Source organism: Grampus griseus (assembly GCF_964374135.1).
Source record: "Grampus griseus genome assembly, chromosome: 4".
In the NCBI taxonomy this organism is placed as follows: Eukaryota; Metazoa; Chordata; class Mammalia; order Artiodactyla; family Delphinidae; genus Grampus; species Grampus griseus.
In genome coordinates, this window is record NC_138997.1 from 73,758,278 (window position 1) to 73,776,912 (window position 18,635).

An 18,635-nucleotide genomic window follows, 5' to 3' on the forward strand; every position below is an offset into this window, starting at 1 on the left:
TGGTATCATTAGGTGAATATTGTAACTTACAGAGCTCCTGTAGGCCAAAATGGCATATGTGTACCAAAACTTTGGGATGGTCAAGGAATAGGAGTTTTTTTTGTTGTTGTTAACTAGATTTTTGATATTATTAAATAAAAACTTGGACCTCTTTACTATTGAAAATGACTTTTCTTACACTGTCTTACAGTGTACTAAGCAAATCTTTGAAAACTGATGATTAGGGCCAATACTTGCATGTCATTCTCAGGGCAAAGTATTCTAAGCTATAGAAGTTGTCGAAGAGTCCACATTTTCTGGAATTCCATTTCATTCTCTGGCAATATTTTATAAATTCTTGATAATTTGCTTATTTTCTTATCATTTTCCACGTCCCCGAAAGATAGAGTAGAAAACTTCTGTAATTAAAGATTCCAGGTAATTAAGGTTTTATTAGATAATTAGGTGAAGGTTTTTAAGATAATGTTGAAAAGTGAGCTCTAGAAAGAAATTAAGAAAAACCACAGAGAGGCCATTTCTAAGACGTAGTTCCCATTGTCGAGCTACAGTGAGTTGTCATCCTCCATTAGGCCATGTCTGACTTGGAAGGAGGATCAAAAGCCCCACAATGACTATGCTATGAGATCTGGTCCTTCATAGGTTTGGGGTCATCCGGGGTCAGCCCTGCATGGCTCAGTGGGGGAAATCTTAGTCTATCTTTGTAGACAGAGATGGAGAAGAGATGGTGTGTTTCAGGAAGCTCTGAAAGCTATGGTCTAGAATTCAAGCCAAATTAAAAACCATGGGCTCTCTAGTCACCTGCTGAGTTTCAGAAAAGGGAATCGCTTTAGATTCTGCCTTTTTTCTTCATTAACTTGAATTATTTTAATTAAATTACTCACAAAGAACCTCAAATTCCTCTTCTGTAAATGGGTATGGTAATAGCAACCACTTAGTAGAGCTGTTGTGAGCATTTCCATATATAATGCATTTAGAGGAGTGCCTGGCTCATGGGAAGTGCTCAACGGGTGTTTGGCCATATTGTTATTGTTACTATTATTATTATGACTGTAATAATTATTCAGAAGCATTCAATTCCTTGTATTTCTAAGACTCTTCTGACGATGGGAGGGCAGATTAGAAGAGTGTATTTATTATTTTAATATATTTCTAGAGTGCCTACTACAAGCCAGGCCCTTTTAAAATACTGGGGTTACAATGAGAAGCAAAACCCAACATGGTCCCTGAGCTCATGGAGCCTACAGCCTAGCAGGAATAACCAACATAATCTAATGATCATACAAACACATGTAAATCATAACTGGGATAAAGGGCCGAGAGACTGAACTAGTCATGGGTCATGAGTTGATGTTTAAGGGTGAATCCTGAGTGACTCCAGCAGGTGGGGGCTGGGTGGAGGCCATTCCAGGCAGAGAGTGATTATGGGGTACTGGGAAGAGCCAGGTGGCCGGTGTGGAGAGAGGAGGGTGGGCATGAGTGGTGTGCAATGAGCCTGGTATAGATGGGGCACACCTAGAGGGTCTCCAGATCCTGCTACTCAAAGTATGGTCCTCACACCATCAGCGTCAGCATCAGCTGGGAGCTGGTAAGGAATGCAGAATCTCAAGCCCCATCCCACACCTATTGGATCAGATTCTCCCCACATGATTCACATGCACATTGAAATTTGAGAAGCATTGTCCTCAACACCATGTTAGGGAAGTTGGTCTTTGTCTCTCAAGTCTCTGGAAGGTTTTAAGCGGGGAGGTGACACATCCCAATGAGCATCTTGAAAAGATCATTTGGGCTACAGTGTGGAGTTTGAAAGGGGACAAGTGAGGATATGGGGAAACCAGTTAGGAGATTGTTGAAGTAGGTGGAGAATGTGGGGTCTCTAAGGGGACTGGGAAGCGATTGCCCATGTTTCCACCAACTTTACTTTGTATTGTTTACTTCCTATTAATCCCTGTTTGAAAACATTTTGGCTGTCACACTAGTGATTTGTACTTGCAAATTGCTAATTTGTGATTTATGAAGCTGTAAATTTTTATTCTGAACTTATCCTGATTGACGACATATAAAAGGCACCGAGCTTCTTATTAACAGGAGATCATCCACTGTAGCTGCAGTGAGTAAACAAACTTGATGGTTACATTACTGAGCATGAAAAGCCTAGATGTATGTATGGTGTTTAAAGAGAACTTTTAATAGTTTTTTCCCTCCCTTCCATCAAAAGTAAGTATATCAAAAACCTATAACTTTTCTTGGGAAATTTTACTGGCCTTTCGCTGTGAGTCATTTATTTAATTGAGACAATATACATCTATTCTGATCCTACTATATACCAGGAACTAAAATAAAAAGGGATAAAAATAATGGTCTGGGCTATTTGTTGAATGAATTAAACATGGATCTTTACCTCCTGAGATTATAGTTTAGTAATTTTAGTGTGTACATAATGACCATGATCCAAAGTAGAGAGTGGTAAATGCCATAGTCCAGTTAAAATGCTTCAGCTGCAAGTGATAGAATATTCAGATTGAAAGTGATATAACAAGAAATAATTTATTCTTTTCCCTTATAAATGTAGCCTGAAAGTAAGCAGTTTAGGACTGATGGGGCAACTTCACAAATCCATCAGGGATCCTGGTTCGTTCTTTCTTGCTACCCAGCCATCCTCTGCCTACAGCTTTCATCTCTGGGTCCAAGATAGTTGCTTGATCATCAGCTATTATATCTATATTCCAGCCAGCAGGGAAGAGGGACAATACTCCAGTCTTGGAGAATATTTCCTGGAAGTCGTATTTGCCATTTCCAAGTTCATCCCATGGTCAAGAACGTGGTCACGTGGCCTCACACATCTCCAAAAGAGACTGGGAAATGCTGTCTTAATTCTAAGTGCTGTCTTTATTCTAAAATTTAGGGTTCTGTTTCGAAGATCAAAGGAAAGAATAGGTGCTGGGAGTCTGCCTCAGAGAGATTACTTCTGTCTGGGTAGTCAAGGAAGGCTTCCTGAATGAGAAGAAATATGAGTTACTTCTTTAAGGATTTGGTTTTAAGCAGATGGATGTGGAAGAAATAGATAGTCTAGAACCATGATTTCCAAACTCTGTGCTGAAGTACCCCAAGACACTGCAGTGACTCACAGAGGCTGCTGGTTATTTTCAATTTTTGAGGGAAATCTAGTGATACTTGACATCTGTTGGTTACCGAATGAAATACTAGCTTGAGGTAGTTCACAGTTTCAACATTAGATTGCGCTATATTCCTTTTGATGTCATCCTATCTTCATAAAGCTGCGTTCTTGGTGGTTGCTGTGTAGAAAGTCGTACCAGGCAAAAATCCACGTGGAACAGGCAATGAGTGGTGGTGGTTTCTAGTTTGATTCTGAGGTTTGAGGTGTTGTGCAGTACCCAACAGATGCACATACCCCATTAGTGTAAGTAATTGTGGTTATTTAAGAATGACATGAAAATATTGGATTGGCCAAAAAGTTTGTTCTGGTTTTTCCTTAAGATGTTTTGGAAAAACCAGAATGAACTTTTTGACCAACCCAATATTTAAAAATTTTAACTTATGTGTAGTATGTTTTCAAATGGCTACTAAGCTTTAGGATATAAGTACTTATAAAATTGTTGGACCAGGCTAATAAATAAATGGAACTGTTAGGCATTTCTTTTGGCCTAGGACCACTGAAAAAATTACCTAGACACTGATGGTGCTGTGAACCCAGAATGTCTGGGGATCTCTCATTTATGGGGTTAATATAGTTTCATGTTCTTAACATAGGTAGTGTTGAAAAAATTTTTCTGTAATAAAATTCATGACAATTTTCTTTCTGAAACACAATATTTTCTAACTGACTTCAAAGTTCATAATAGGAAATTTGAGCATGGAGTTGCACTAATAGTTCCAGTAAAAACTGATGTTATTAATTTTTAGTATATTTTCCCTGAAAGGAAATATTTTTACTATTTTACCAAATACATTTTCTCCTCCAAGTATTTTTAGCAAATTCAAGAATAGACTCTGTAAGGCATGTGTCATTAAAAAAAAAAAAGGAGTTATTTACATAGTTATGTACAGAGAAATTTTTGTTTAGGTGATTGAATTCATTTATTTATTCACAGATATTAATCCATTCCTGATGGTGTTCTAGGTGCTGGGCATACACTGATGAGAAAAGGGTAATATTTGCACACATACAGAGAGATACAACTGAATTAGTATTACTTATGCTATGATTATGTTTTTACAGAAGCAGGAATAAATTTGTACTTTCTAGCTTTATAATCTTATGAGTGTTTGTTGGTTCTTATAGTTTATAATGCATGTTGCAGTCCTATTTCAGTTTGAATATCCCTAAAACTCATGCTTTCCTTTCTTCTTCTAATGTAATATATTAAAAGTCTGGATAATTTTTTTGATTTTGAAGATTAATTTTATCTTTGACCCTTTTTGGAGTAACCATGTATTGGGTTAACAGCAATAATTAGGCAGTTTTATCTGTCAGTTTGCCACCTGTACAATTATATCAGGCTTCATTAAGGGCCCTAGTAAGAGATAACGTGATATATTCTTAGGAGAATTTATAATTTGATTTGGTTATCATATTACATTTGTAGAATTTAAAATATCCATGCATGCAGGTATAGAGTGATACTCTCTATCAGGTGTTGGCAAATTTCTTCTGGAAAGGGCCAGATAGTAAATATTTTAGGCCTTGTGGGCCACATGGCTCTGTTGAAATTACTCAGTGCTGTTGCTGTAGCAGGAGAGCAGCTATAACAATATCTGCATGAATGAACAGAGCTGTCTGCCGATAAAACTTTAGGGATAAAACAGGCAGTGGCTGGGTTTGGCCCATGGGCTGTAGTTTGCTGACCCCCGCTCTCTATATTTAAAATGCACAATTTATCATGCAGGCAGGTCCACCTGATTGATTGGAAAATAGTTCTTACATAACCCAGCAATCAGAGTGAGAGCAACGTGTATAGTTCCCAGTCACTTACCCCACTCGGAATGAGGGGGGCTGTGGAGGGCAGCAAGGCTGTTGTCCCTAAGAAGGTACTTAGTTCCTTCTGGGCTGAACGTCTGCTTTGTCCTAACCTGGTTGGTAGCAGCTCTTTTCATCTCTAATATCCCCAGTCAGATATTTCTGGTTCATTGGCTCTTTGGTGAGTCCTGGCCCCAGCCTTGGGAGGGAATCTTCCATCTGAGGGATCCATGGGCAGGTATCTCCTTGTTCACAAGCAGTTTCTGCCATTTGCAGCCGTGGAAGTATTCCCAAGAATGTACCAAGTGTTAATGAAGTAAAAAGCTGCAGGAAGGTAGGACAGGATAAAGACAAATGTACCTGAAATATTAGCTATGGTCTTCTTGACCTTTGGAATCCTCATAAAATGGACTTGAAACCCACTATACCCCTGTGGGTGTCCAAAGCCCTCCCCAGGTCTCTGCCAATCCACTGGGTACATGGTTCTCATAATCAGCTCTGGTTCCAGGCTCTGAATCTCCTGAATGAGTTCAGTTTGGGGATCATTTTTCATGTTTCCTTTTTCTGTAATTCCATGATACACAGCCTCTTTCTCACTCTGGCTATAGTGTGGAGAACAAATCAGGGAGTGCAGGAATAGATGGAGGTGAACCAGACAGGGGGAGGCATTTGCAGGATTCCAGGTGAGACGTGATGGCCGTTGTTAGTCGGATGTAGAGTCTATGAGGCTGGAGAGTTTTGCTTTGCAGAGGGTTGTATCCAGGTGTCCAAACAGTGCCTGACACACAGTGGGTGCTCAATTATCTCTTCCTGAGATAGGGAACCATGGGAGATTACTAGATGTGGGGATGGAGATTGTTTATTTGGCCAGACATGTGGGGTTTGAGGTACTTTTGCAGCATCCACTGGGGAGATGTCAAATGGCCAGTTGGATACAAAGGTCTGGAGTACAGAGGAAAACTCTGTGCTTGCTATTTAGAGATGTAAGTCAATTGATGCTATTTGTGTGGGTGGCATTGCCTGGAGAAAGCGGATGGGAGAAAAAAGTTTATAGAAAGAGAAGGAGTGACCAGTGAGGGAGCAGAAAGAGAAGTCAAAGGAAGAAAGTGCTTGAAGAAGATGGGAGTGGCTAACTGAGAATTTGATCTGTCAAATGATACTGAGATGTCATTACAAGGATGATTGAAAAATATCATTTCAGTAGAGCAACATGGAGGTCAATGGTGACTGTAGCAAAGGCTCTTTTGGTGCAGTGACAGAAGTGGATGCCAAACTGTAGTGGTCACAAGAGTAGGCGGTAAGTGAGGAAACTTGGACATAAGTATTCAGAACTGTGAGATCATTTTGGATGAGAAAGAAGGAGAGAGATAGGACTGTGCCTGAAGTGGAATATAGGCTTGAGAAGGGATTTAAAAAATAACCAGGAGAGACCTTAACATAGTAAAAAGCTGACGGCAGTGATATAGGAGATAGAGGGAGGGGAAGAGAGGGGAGAGGGGGAAAGAGAGGTAAATCGAGATCGGATATATGATTCAATGGAGAATTAAGATGGCAAATTCCTGAGAAGAGAGGAGGAGATGAAGTCTGTAGCAAATGTGGAAGGATTAGTCTTGAATAGGAAGAGTCTTAAATAGCATCTCTACAGGAGAGAAGGGTCTATAAATGAGCAGGTGTGTGTGCTGAAATTTAGGTAGGTGAGGCAATTCCCATTTGATGGTTTTTATTCTCTCTGTAGGGTGGGAATAGGAGTGGATCCTCTTCTGAAAGTGAGGGCAGAAGAGTGGGAAAAGATAGTTTGAGGAGAATAGAAAAGACTTTAAATTAGCAATCAAGTAGTCCTGTTGCGTGACTTTTTACAGACACATTCAACTGTCCAAGTGTAGATACAGAGAGAGAAGATTGTTGGATTCATCTCATGTTGGCTTTTATGAGATAGGTGAGAAGAAAATCCAGAGGGGTAAGGGGGTTCAGGACATCAGCAAGAGTATCACTGAAATAATGGTCCAAAGATTTTTAAAAAGATATATAGAGAAATGAAGAAAGGAGAGAGTTGATCAAGTGGGAGAAGATAGAGGGATCAATGGACAGTAGGTCCTGAAAGACTCAGAGAATGGCTGTCATGATGAATGGATAAAGAAGATGTGATACACACACACACACACACACACACACAAACACAAAATGGAATATTACTCGGCCATAAAAAAGAATGAAATAATGCCATTTGCAGCAACATGGATGGACCTAGAGGTTATCATGCTAAGTGAAGTCAGACAAAGACAAATAGCATATGATATTGCTCATATGTGGAATCTAAAAAAATGATACAGATGAACTTATTTACGAAACAGAAATAGACTCACAGACATAGAAAACAAACATATGATTACTAAAAGGGAAGGGGGAGAGAGATAAATTAGGAGTTTGGGATTACACACTACTATATACACACTACTATATATAAAATAGATAACCAACAAGGAGCTACCGTATAGCACTGGGAACTCTACTCAATATTCTATAATAGCCTATAATGGAAAAGAATCTGAAAAAGAATATATATGTGTATATATATGTGTGTGTGTGTGTATAACTGAGTCACTGTGCTGTACATCTGAACCTAATACAACATTGTAAACCAACTGTATATTTAAAAATGAGAGAGAGAATGGCTGTTGTGAAAAAAAGTTGAATCACTAAGCCAGGAGGCAAGCACAATAAAGAATGTACAAGAGACAGATGAGAAGGTCTCCCAATGGAACCAATGACTCAAGGAGATGTCCCAGTCAGGTAGATTGTATCCATATATGTTACATAAGCCAACACGACACCTTTAAAAATCAATGTAGTTCTTAAGACACAAGAAATGAGTTTTCACCAACAGAATTAATAAAACATGAGAACCACATATTTGAAATATGTGCAGGTCAACAAGATGCATTGCTCCCTGCCTGCACCATGGAATGCTTGTGCCTGTGCTTAGCTTACGGTTTCAAGTATGTGGAGGGTAGATTCTGGAAGAGGGTACCTTCTGGAGAGAGGGTTGTTGAGTCCACTGAAATGAAGCTTAGGAATTGTCCTAGCAGTTTATCTCATCTGGCATTATTCACCCAACAGTAAAGTCTGAGAGTTGCGTTATATTCAGAGGAACCTCAAAGGGCCTCTGAATAATGCAGCATTTATAGCAATAGTCTTAAGTGGCCATGAGTGCAAGAGAAAAGTTATGCACTTGAGGAAAGTGCTGAGATTTCTTCCAAGTATTTCTTAGTTCTGAATTTCTTGTAAGTATGTCTTCCTCTTCTCCCCTTCATAAAAGGAATCAATTTCCTAGTTATTGGAGAAAGCATTTGCACTAATCATGAATATGGTTCCTGGAGGTCAAATACTTGTTGGTATACTTATATAAGATATTAAAATGAGCCTCTAGCACGTTCCCTACTGATTCTTCTCTTATGAATGCTAAATGAGATGTATTTGGACACAGGATTCCACATAGCACTGAGGCCGTTGTGCATCTGCCACCCAAGAAGATTATCACTATAGTGCTCCTGTGACCACCCACCTTAACCAAGAAAGCTTTTCCATTGTTGTGGAAGCCAAAGAAAGTTCATAACTCTTTACCTCTCTGCATGTATTTTACCACTCTTTTAAGCTGTAACAGGGCTTTTCAGGGATACTTTTCTCAGAATCATGGCTAGTTCAAGTGCTGGTTCCCTACAATGTCTTAACTGATCCTCCAGCAAGAAATCGTATTCCTATCTTTTGAATTCCTATAAATCTCATGGTGCTCATCATTTGCTACCTCGAAATGTAGTTATTTACATACATATCTTATCTCTCCTACAAGACTGTGAGCTTTGGAGGGACAGTTGGTCTTAAATCGTTATTATATCCATCACTATGCTTATTATAATTAGTAGGTGTTCAATAACTACTTGTTGAGTAAATGAAGTAAATAAGTCAGTTCTGCTACTGTTTCTGTTGAGCTGTAGTTCCACACTGGCTTTTTTAATTTATTTTTTGAAACTTTTTTTAGGGCTGTGTTTGATCTTGAAAGACCTCTTGGTTCCTGAACTACATCTGGGGCTCTGTTGGACTCCACACAGGTTCTGTGTGGTTTATCCTGGATCGCCATTAGACCTGTGGTTTGGTCTGTGGCCCTTGCTTCCTTATCTATGTGTGGCCTTAAATTTATTTATTTTATTTACTTTTGGCTGCATTGGGTCCTCGTTGCTGCACGCAGGCTTTCTCGAGTTGTGGCGAGCAGTGCCTACTCTTCCCTGCGGCACACGGGCTTCAGTAGTTGTGGCACTCGGGCTCCGTAGTTGTGGCTCACTGGCTTAGTTGCTCCACGGCACGTGGGATCTTCCCAGGCCAGGGCTCGAACCTCTGTCTCCTGCATTGGCAGGAGGATTCTTAACCACTGCTCTACCAGGGAAGCCCCACACTGGCTTTTTACAGGTAAATGTTATATCCAAGCCTCAAAGGGTACCACCCACCCAATGCTGGTGTTATAATCAATGTGCTATAGCAGATCTTATATTATATTGTGTCAGTGTGTTAGATCACTTTGGGTGAAATCTGAAACTGACCCTCATATACGGAAGGCAAGGAGAGACTGAAGAAAGAGGCAGATGACTCCAGATTGGTAGATGGCAGTTTTAATAAGCAAGGGAACTTACATGCAAGGTTTGTCTTGGACAGCTGCAAGGTGATTAGAGCTCCATGCCTGCCAGAATCTTAAGAGTTTATATAGAAGACATAACGGGATGCAGTCATGTATACCATCCAGATGGTCTCAACAGCGCATTGCTCTCTCAAGGCTGTGTCCTTGAAAACGGCTTTGGCTGTGGGAACAGTGGGTGTAACATACATTCTAAGGACAGAAGAGGGGGTGAGGAGCCTCTGATTGCCTGACTCCAGCTCATGGTTCAACTGGTAGGTCACGTCCTTTCCATGACCTCCTCCTGCCACTTAATTGTAAATTAACTCTGAATCAACTCACGTTGGCTGGTCAATTAAACCAGGTTCAAAGGGAATGGGTCAGTAAAGACATTAATCTAGGAAATCAAGCCATTCTTAAGCTAACAGCATACGTTCTTTCAAATAATGTCTCCCATGGAGAATTCTTAAAATTACAGAGGGTGTCATCACATCAGTGTATGTAGTGAATACTGCTTGCAATATGTGTTAGTGAACCAGAACTCATTTTGATGTAGGAGGAATAAAGCAGAAATGGAGAATCACATATGCTTTGCAATTCAGAAGAACTCATCAAAGTTGCCTTTTTATCCGTGGGAAATTATCAGGTACTGGTTATATACCAGAAAGGATCAAATGCAGGATCATCGATTAGGACAACTTCTTGATTTTGATAAAGCTCTTTCTCAAAGGTCATTCAATTTAAAAAATTAGATTTTTCTTACAGAGGAAGAACTAACAAAACTTGGTAATGAATAGCATGGGGGGATGATGGAAAAGTCCAGAGTCTCGAGATTATAGGAATAGTGGAGTTTGTTTTAGCACAAATATGGAAGTCAGGAGAACTAGTTTGAAGGTAATGGATAAAGAAGGAGATTAGTTTGGTTTTGGACATGTTGAGAAGAGATGATGCTATGTACTAGGCATCAGAAATATATGATCTAACTTGAAAGTAAGTTCAGGACTCGATCTTCGAGAGCTGGGTACACCAAGGTTGTAGTTCAAGCTCTGAAACTGTCAGAGAGGGAAAGGCAAGGAGAGTCAGAAGTCCAAGAGAGAACCATGAGAAACATCTTCATTAATGGGATCAGAAGAGTTGCTCATAGTGACTCAAATCACTTTTAATTCCATCTCTGTTGAAAAAATTACTCCCCTAAGGCAGTTGCAATAAATGAATTTCCAGACATTGTTTCTGGCAAGAGATTGAGCTAAGCAAAATTTAAAGAATTTGAAGACAAGAACTTTATCTCGTTGAACCATCTCCGTTGCATCTCATCATTCTCTCACAAATGGATGGGCTGCAGGGGCAGTGTGGACAGTGGAGGGCATCCTGTCAGTGGCCAACAGAACAGGCTCCTTTTCACTGTTCAACTTGCCACTAAATACATGGTCAGTAATATTCAATCTTGCTGAATTATTAATGGTTAAAAACTTATTTGGGGCTTCCCTGGTGGCGCAGTGGTTGAGAGTCCGCCTGCTGATGCAGGGGACACGGGTTCGTGCCCTGGTCCGGGAAGATCCCACATGCCGCGGAGCAGCTGGGCCCGTGAGCCATGGGTGCTGAGCCTGCGCGTCCGGAGCCTGTGCTCTGCAACAGGAGAGGCCACGGCAGTGAGAGGCCCGCGTACCGTAAAAAACAAAACAAACAAACAAAAAACTTATTTGATCTAGATTCATGCAGATTTGGGTTAGGACTAATGAGCAAAACAAGAATGAAGTCTGGATAATGCCCTGTCCACAACTACTCACCAGTATTTTATCACTGTATTAGGCACTCTTTGCTTAGAGTTCTAGGTCAAGGTGAGTTCTTGCCATGGTAAGAACAGCCCTTTGGAATAATACCAAATTAGCAGATACATTAAAAAAAAATCAAGATGGAATATCGTTATAAGTTCATATACTCCTGAAAAACATTTCAGAAATAGATGATTTGCTCTTCCCTGAATGTGATTTGTAGTTACTTGTTCATTTATTAGTGTGATTTGGTGACTAACCTCATTTCATGCCCTAAAATGCACGGAGGAAAATCTCTTAGGAATGCTGCTTCTCTAAATGGATAGCTGTACTCTAAAATGTCATACCATGTACTGAGTTGCTTTGTAATATTAAAACCATGTTTCATTTTCCTCTCCTACTTTAGGTCTTGGGAGCAGATGATGATACCATGGGTGATGGTTGCTCTCAGAAGCTGGCGACTGTGAATATTCTTCGTTTCCTATTGCTGGTCCTGATTCCATGTATCTGTGCTCTCATTGTCCTGCTGGTGATCCTGCTGTCCTTTGTTGGTAAGTGATGCCATTATTAAAGATAAATGAAGTTAAAATTAAAATTAGCATGATTTATAAGAGCTGTTTCTTTTTTTTTTTTTTTTTTTTTGCGGTACGCGGGCCTCTCACTGCTGTGGCCTCTCCCATTGCGGAGCACAGGCTCCGGACGCGCAGGCTCAGCGGCCATGGCTCACGGGCCCAACCGCTCCGCGGCATGTGGGATCTTCCTGGACCGGAGCACGAACCCGTGTCCCCTGCATCGGCAGGCGGACTCTCAACCACTGCGCCACCAGGGAAGCCCAAGAGCTGTTTCTACTGCTCTGGGTGGTGGTTTACCATTGGAGGATCTTTCCCAGCGGGGAGAAATCTGATTGTATTTGCATTTTCAAAAGACAAAAGACCTGGATACACTATAGGGGACTGGAGGCATAAAGAAATGAAGGCAGGGAGACAATTTGGTGACTGGCGATTATCTAAGAAAAAGATGATAAGGGCTTAGATTAAAGCATTTGGTGCACTAAAATCAACGGAAATCAAGACAGATTGGATTTTGGCATGAGGGAGAAAGAGAAGTCAAGGTTGACTCTCCGATTTCTAGCTTGGGCAACCAGGTTGATTTTGGTGCCACCTGTTAACGTAGGAAGTAAAGGCGGAGGAGAGGGATGCAGGTAGATGGAGGGCAGGCTGGAAGTTCAGTTAGGACATGTTAAGTTGGAGAGACTTGTGGAACAACTAAATACAGTGGAATCATAGTTTAAGGGCATTTATGGTGAGCAAATTCAGCAGTGCAAGCTGGGCCAAGAAATGGAGGACTGTAAGAGTCCAACACCTTACCTTCCTAAGGGAATTTCAAGGGAAATGGTGAGTCTGTGTGATTTCTGGCTTCTGTGCTGACTTTAGAATTTAACTCTCACCCCGCTGGAACTATCCAGAAGGGAAGCTGAGAAGGGAGCCTGAGTGCAGTTATGAATGTGGGAGTCTCAGTGGAAGCAGCGCGAGTAGATGAACTGTTAGGAGAAAGGGCACTGATTAAAAGCTGGGGGCATATGGGTTTCCCTGGTGGCGCAGTGGTTGAGAGTCCGCCTGCCGATGCGGGGGACACGGTTCGTGCCCCGGTCCGGGAGGATCCCACATGCCGCGGAGCGGCTGGGCCCGTGAGCCATGGCCGCTGAGCCTGCGTGTCCGGAGCCTGTGCTCCGCAACGGGAGAGCCCACAACAGTGAGAGGCCTGCGTACCGGCAAAAAAAAAAAAAAAAAAAAAAAAATCTTTGGGCATAGCCCTGGAGGATGCCGGTGTTTAGGGGAGACAAGGAAAGAGGAAGCATCAAGAGATACCGGAAGTGTTGTTGGAGAAGAAGGAAAGGAACCGGGAAATGCTGGGTTCCACAGAAGCCAAAGGCAGAGAGATGGTCAGAGGTCACAGGGTGACAAGTAGGAAGAGGACAGAAAATGCCTCGGCCCAGGAAGTCTGCAGGTTTTCTATTGAGGTTTTAATCGCCCTGCTCCACGTGGTGCCAGCTCTGGCCTGCTCTCGGGCTAAAGGCAGGACAAAACCCTGAAACTCGCCTCTGCCCCTCTCTTCTTCCAGGACTCGCCTCCCCTCCAGACTTGGCCTGCTTTTGTTTCCTTTCCAGTACCGTTGGGTCGTTGCTTTTTTGTGTTTTGTCCAGAGTTTATAGTTGTTATGTCTGGGAGGGTCTGTCTGGTAGACGCTCCCTCAGTCATAACCCTGTCTTTTTTTTTTTTTTTTTTTTGCGGTACGTGGGCCTCTCACTGTTGTGGCCTCTCCCGTTGCGGAGCACAGGCTCCGGATGCACAGGCTCAGCGGCCATGGCTCACGGGCCCAGCCGCTCCGCGGCATGTGGGATCTTCCTGGACCGGGGCACTAACCCGCGTCCCCTGCATCGGCAGGAGGACTCTCAACCACTGCGCCACCAGGGAAGCCCCCCTGTCATTTTTAACATTCTCATTCTCAGAACACTGTGTGGAATGGCTCACACACTGTGAAGAATATTTCCTTTTAATCTCAGGGTGGAATGCTAATATAAGTTTAAAACCCATTTTTAAGTGCTTCAGAGCTTAGAGGCCTCTGAGAAGAGGCAGGGTGCTATTAAAACAGTGCTTTAATGGGGTTTATTTATATAATCATTTAAACATTTTTATCACTTTATTGAAATTTAATTTACACACCATACAATTCACCCATTTAAAATGTGTAATTCAGTAATTTTTAATATATTCACAGGTAATTTCAACCATCACCACAGTCAATTTTGGAACATTTTCATTACCTCAAGAAGAAACTCTATTCCCTTTTAGCTGTCACCATCCCATCTTTCTGTCTCCCCTGTGCTCCAGCCCTAAGCAACCACTAATGTACTTTGTGTCTCTATAGATTCCCCTATTCTGGACATTTCATATGACCATATGTGGATTTTGTGACTGGCTTCTTTCACTCCACATAATATTTTCAAGGTTCATCCACGTTTTAGTATCTATCAGTACTTCATTCCTTATGGTGAAATAATACTCCATTGTATGGATTTACCACGTTAAAAAAATCCATTTATCAATTGATGGACATTTTAGTTGTTTCCATCTTTCGGCTATTACGAATAATGTTGCTCTGAACCTTCATGTTCAAGTTTTTGTGCGGACATATGTTTTCATTTATCTTGGGCTTATACCTAGGGGTAGATTTTTCTTGTATCACTTATATGAGATTAGGAAGTGAACCAATTTGTAACCATTTCTTAGTGCTATTTTGGCTTATATGTAGGTAACCTTTAGAAAGTGGGTGTTTTCCATACAGTCTTCAAAAGCATTCTTTTCATAGGTTCTGCACCAGATGATTTGATATAGATATATTAAGTAATATCTGCCCAAATAAACATTTCCTGTTTTATAACTGAGATGTTGTTTTAATGAGCGATAAAATCATTTTATACCTTTGTTTAAAAAACCTCGTTAGATTCTGCTTGCTTTTAAGAATGTTCTGTTTGGTTTGCGCTGAAAATCCGTGCTCTTTCAAAGTTTTGTAGTTATTTCTGGGTCTGTAAGGGTTGCTAAGGGATGTTGGAATGCCACATAACAGGAGCTCTAGCTTCAAAAGGCAAAGAGATAATGGAAGTTTATTGATTAGGAAGAGATAATAAAACCTTATGCTAATAAACACAGATGCACTACGCGTTTCTAATTTTGTCTCTTTGGGCTTCTGGCATGCGTAAAGTCAAGATGGCAGAGATTTCTGAAGATAAGAGAGTTGGACTTTCTGAATAATTATTTCAGCAGCAGGCTGTAGAAAGGAGCAATAGCAAATCGTTTCTCTCCTCAACCCCTTAAACTGAAGCTGGAGCTACAAAGGTTTCGTTTAGTTTAATTTAGTTTAGTTTGGACTCTAAAATGAAGATTCAGGTATTTGAAGGAAATTGAAGAGAAAAATGAAGAGTAAGAAAGGTACAGTATTATACCTGGGTTTTAATTTTTCAGTTATAGTCTAATACTGAAGGGCCATGTGACCTAGAAGAAAGAATTTAAAGCTCAACGCTAGGAGGTCTGGGTTTAGCATCTTACTCTTCCATTTACTAGATGGGTGACTTTTGGTCACATGCTTTACCTTCTCTGTAAGATGGGGAATATAATTCTTAATTCATTTCAGAGAATTGTTATGGAAGTAAAATGAAATATCTGTGAAAGTGTTTTTATTTATTTTAGTTTTAAAAAATTTTTTATTTTCTATTGGAGTATAGTTGATTAATAACATGTTAGTTTCAGGTGTATAGCAAAGTAATTCAGTTATACATATACATTCTATTCTTTTTCAAATTCCTTTTCCATTTAAGTTAATACGAGTATTGAGCAGAATTCCCTGTGCTATACATAGGTCCTTGTTGGTTATCTTTTTTTTTTTTTTTTTTGGCTATGCCGCGTGGCACGTGGGATCTTAGTTTCCCGACCACGGATCGAACCCGCACTCCCTGCAGTGGAAACGTGAAGTCTTATCCACTGGGCCACAGGGAAGTCCTGTTGGTTATCCATTTTAAATATAGCAGCGTGTACATGTCAATCCCAAATTCCCAATCTATCCCTTCACCCCCGGTAACCGTAAGTTTGTTCTCTAAGTCTGTGAGTCTGTTTCTGCTTTGTAAATAAGTTCTTTTGTATCATTTTTTTAGATTCTGCATATAATGGTATCATATTGTGAAAGTGTTTTTATAGGTGACAACATTCATTATGAGAGTAAAAAATTGGTTTTTGCTTATGAATATTATTACTAATGTTAGATAACTTATTAATAAATAGTTCTCTTACACTCAAAAATTAACCAATAATGTCCTTATCTCATTTTCACTCTATCTGTAAGAACTAAAATCTGTGAACTATGACCCATCATCATAGTAGTCCCATAATTTATAACCCCATAACCCTACAACCAAGCCATTGCCATAGTATAGTTTAATTGCTAATAAAGTAGCTAGGAAGAAATAAAGTTGACCGACTGTTGGATTTGCAGTGTGATGCCAAGTTTCACTTGACTGTTAGGCTCAGGCCTGAGAGCCACTTTCAGAGACTCATTCAGCTCTTATAAGAGCTAAACTAGCAGTTTAATTCTTCCATCACATGTTGTGCTTCCATCACAGGACTGCAAGAGTCAGCTAGTACCATGGAATACTTGATCAGACCTTGGACTGATATCTGCCTTAAATTGTTTATAAATAATATAGAAACATTATATATGCAACACTTAAAGTAAAATTATGTTGACATGTTGAGCAACATCGAACAGACATAAAATAGTAGATATAATTTGATACTGTTTATTCCTTTATTGAATGCCTGTGAAATTTGAGGCAGTATCCTATGGGACTTGGGCACAGCCCTGAATCAGCCTATCCTCATGGGCTTCCTAGTTCAGTGAAGGAGGGACACCTAAAAATGACCACACAGTTGATTAGTTACCACAGAGGTAACTCCTATGCAGGAAGAGAGTTTCTTTGAGACAAGGTCTGACAGGGTCTGAACGTGGTCTGGGAAGCCTTCCCTGAGGGGGTGGTGCTTTAACCATGACCTTCACCATGAGAATTTTGGAGTGGGGGAGTGGCGTGATTGAGCTGGTTGGGGATGTTAAAAGGTTTTTTTGACACCTGTCTAGAGAAAGGGTTGACGTGGGTAGAGAATGTGGCAGGGGAAAAAATAGAAAGTTATTTCAAGTATCTTATAAATGTGCTTTGGAGTATGGTCTGCACTGATTTTTTTTTTTTTTAAGCAGAGGTCTTCTTAGAAGCCCATATGATTTAAATTTATTTATTTATTTATTTTTGGCTGTGTTGGGTCTTCGTTTCTGTGCGAGGGCTTTCTCTAGCTGCGGTGAGCGGGGGCCACTCTTCATCGTGGTGCGCGGGCCTCTCACTCTCGCGGCCTCTCTTGTTGCGGAGCACAGGCTCCAGACGTCTGCACTGATTTTTGCAAACTATTATTCATCTCAATTTCATTTCATCAAAGGTATGGTCCCCCCCACATCTCATTAGAATGTTCTTAACTTTTTTTTCCCCAGCTGTTGAAGACTTGGTTTCAAAGTCTCGTCCACTCATCCACATCTAAAATAAATTTTGTTTTAGCCTTAAGCTTAAGAATGGCCTAAGGTTACTATTCCTAGTTTTCTTAATTCTATGTAAAGTCTATGTGGGACCTATTAATTTTTTCTTTTTGTCACGCGTTGAAGAAGAAAGAAATTATAGTGGTGGGGAGTATAGGAAATATGGTAAAATAGTTTGTTTTTCTTGAACTCAAGAGAAATATTCCTCTATAAAAGTGACTTTCCTCTTCAAAAATGCTAGATGAGCTGGAGATCATTGAACTTAAATATAGTTTTTCTCTTACCGAATTTCTTAGCAGCTTGTGGCTTTTACAAGAATTTGGAATGATAAAAATCTTAACTTCCTAACTTATAGTGTTGTGTTTTGAATATCATTTTAAAATGGAAAACCTCCCAGATCCTGATTTCTTTTCACCAAAACCTTAAGATTTTCCATGCTCTTTTATGACCTGACTCCACGTTCCTTATTTAATTCTCCAAATTCCTTTAATAATGCTGGTCTTCTGAGCAGATGCAAAAACATAGAGTTTTTTTTCGTTAATTCCTTAGGCCTGAGGCCTTCCTTAGGCCTTCTACAACTTTTATTTTTCATTCTCTATTATCTATTGTATCAGTCAGGGCAGGCTATGCTATGCTGTGTAACACAAATAATTCTAATATATTAGTGGCTTCACAACAACGAACGTCAGTTTCTCATTTGCAACATGTGCTCTGCAAGATATTTTTTCGTTAATTCCTCAGGCCTGAGGTTATGCATTGTGTCTAAAGTTTTGGAAAGAGCAGTCTAAAGCCTTGCACTCAAAGTGTAGTCCGTGGATACAGCATCAGCATCACTTGGGAGTTTGTGTGAAACGCAGAATCTGGAATCTTGGGCCCCATTCCAGACCTGCCAATTTGCCTTCTAATGAGATCCGCAGGTGATTTCTATGCTTCATCCAGTCCTTAACCCACTGCAATCTGACCTTTTCCTCTTCGTCTTCTTTTCCTACTACTAAGTCTGTTCTGAGGCCCCCAATGTCCTTCTTTTGAATGTGCAGAATTTGGAACTGGTGTGTGTTTGAACAAGAGTTTGAAACGGAGAGCCTGTGCTTTCTCT

General features: G+C 40.5%; 1 protein-coding gene across 1 annotated transcript in view; it reads left to right on the forward strand.

The window, feature by feature from the left end:
* CORIN (corin, serine peptidase) overlaps window positions 1–18,635 on the forward strand; it is a gene marked incomplete at both ends in the record, with an annotated part of 252,263 nt that overhangs the window by 23,857 nt on the left and 209,771 nt on the right. The window contains 1 exon segment of the mRNA XM_082653606.1: window positions 11,817–11,961. Coding sequence (XP_082509732.1) covers window positions 11,817–11,961 — 145 coding nt within the window.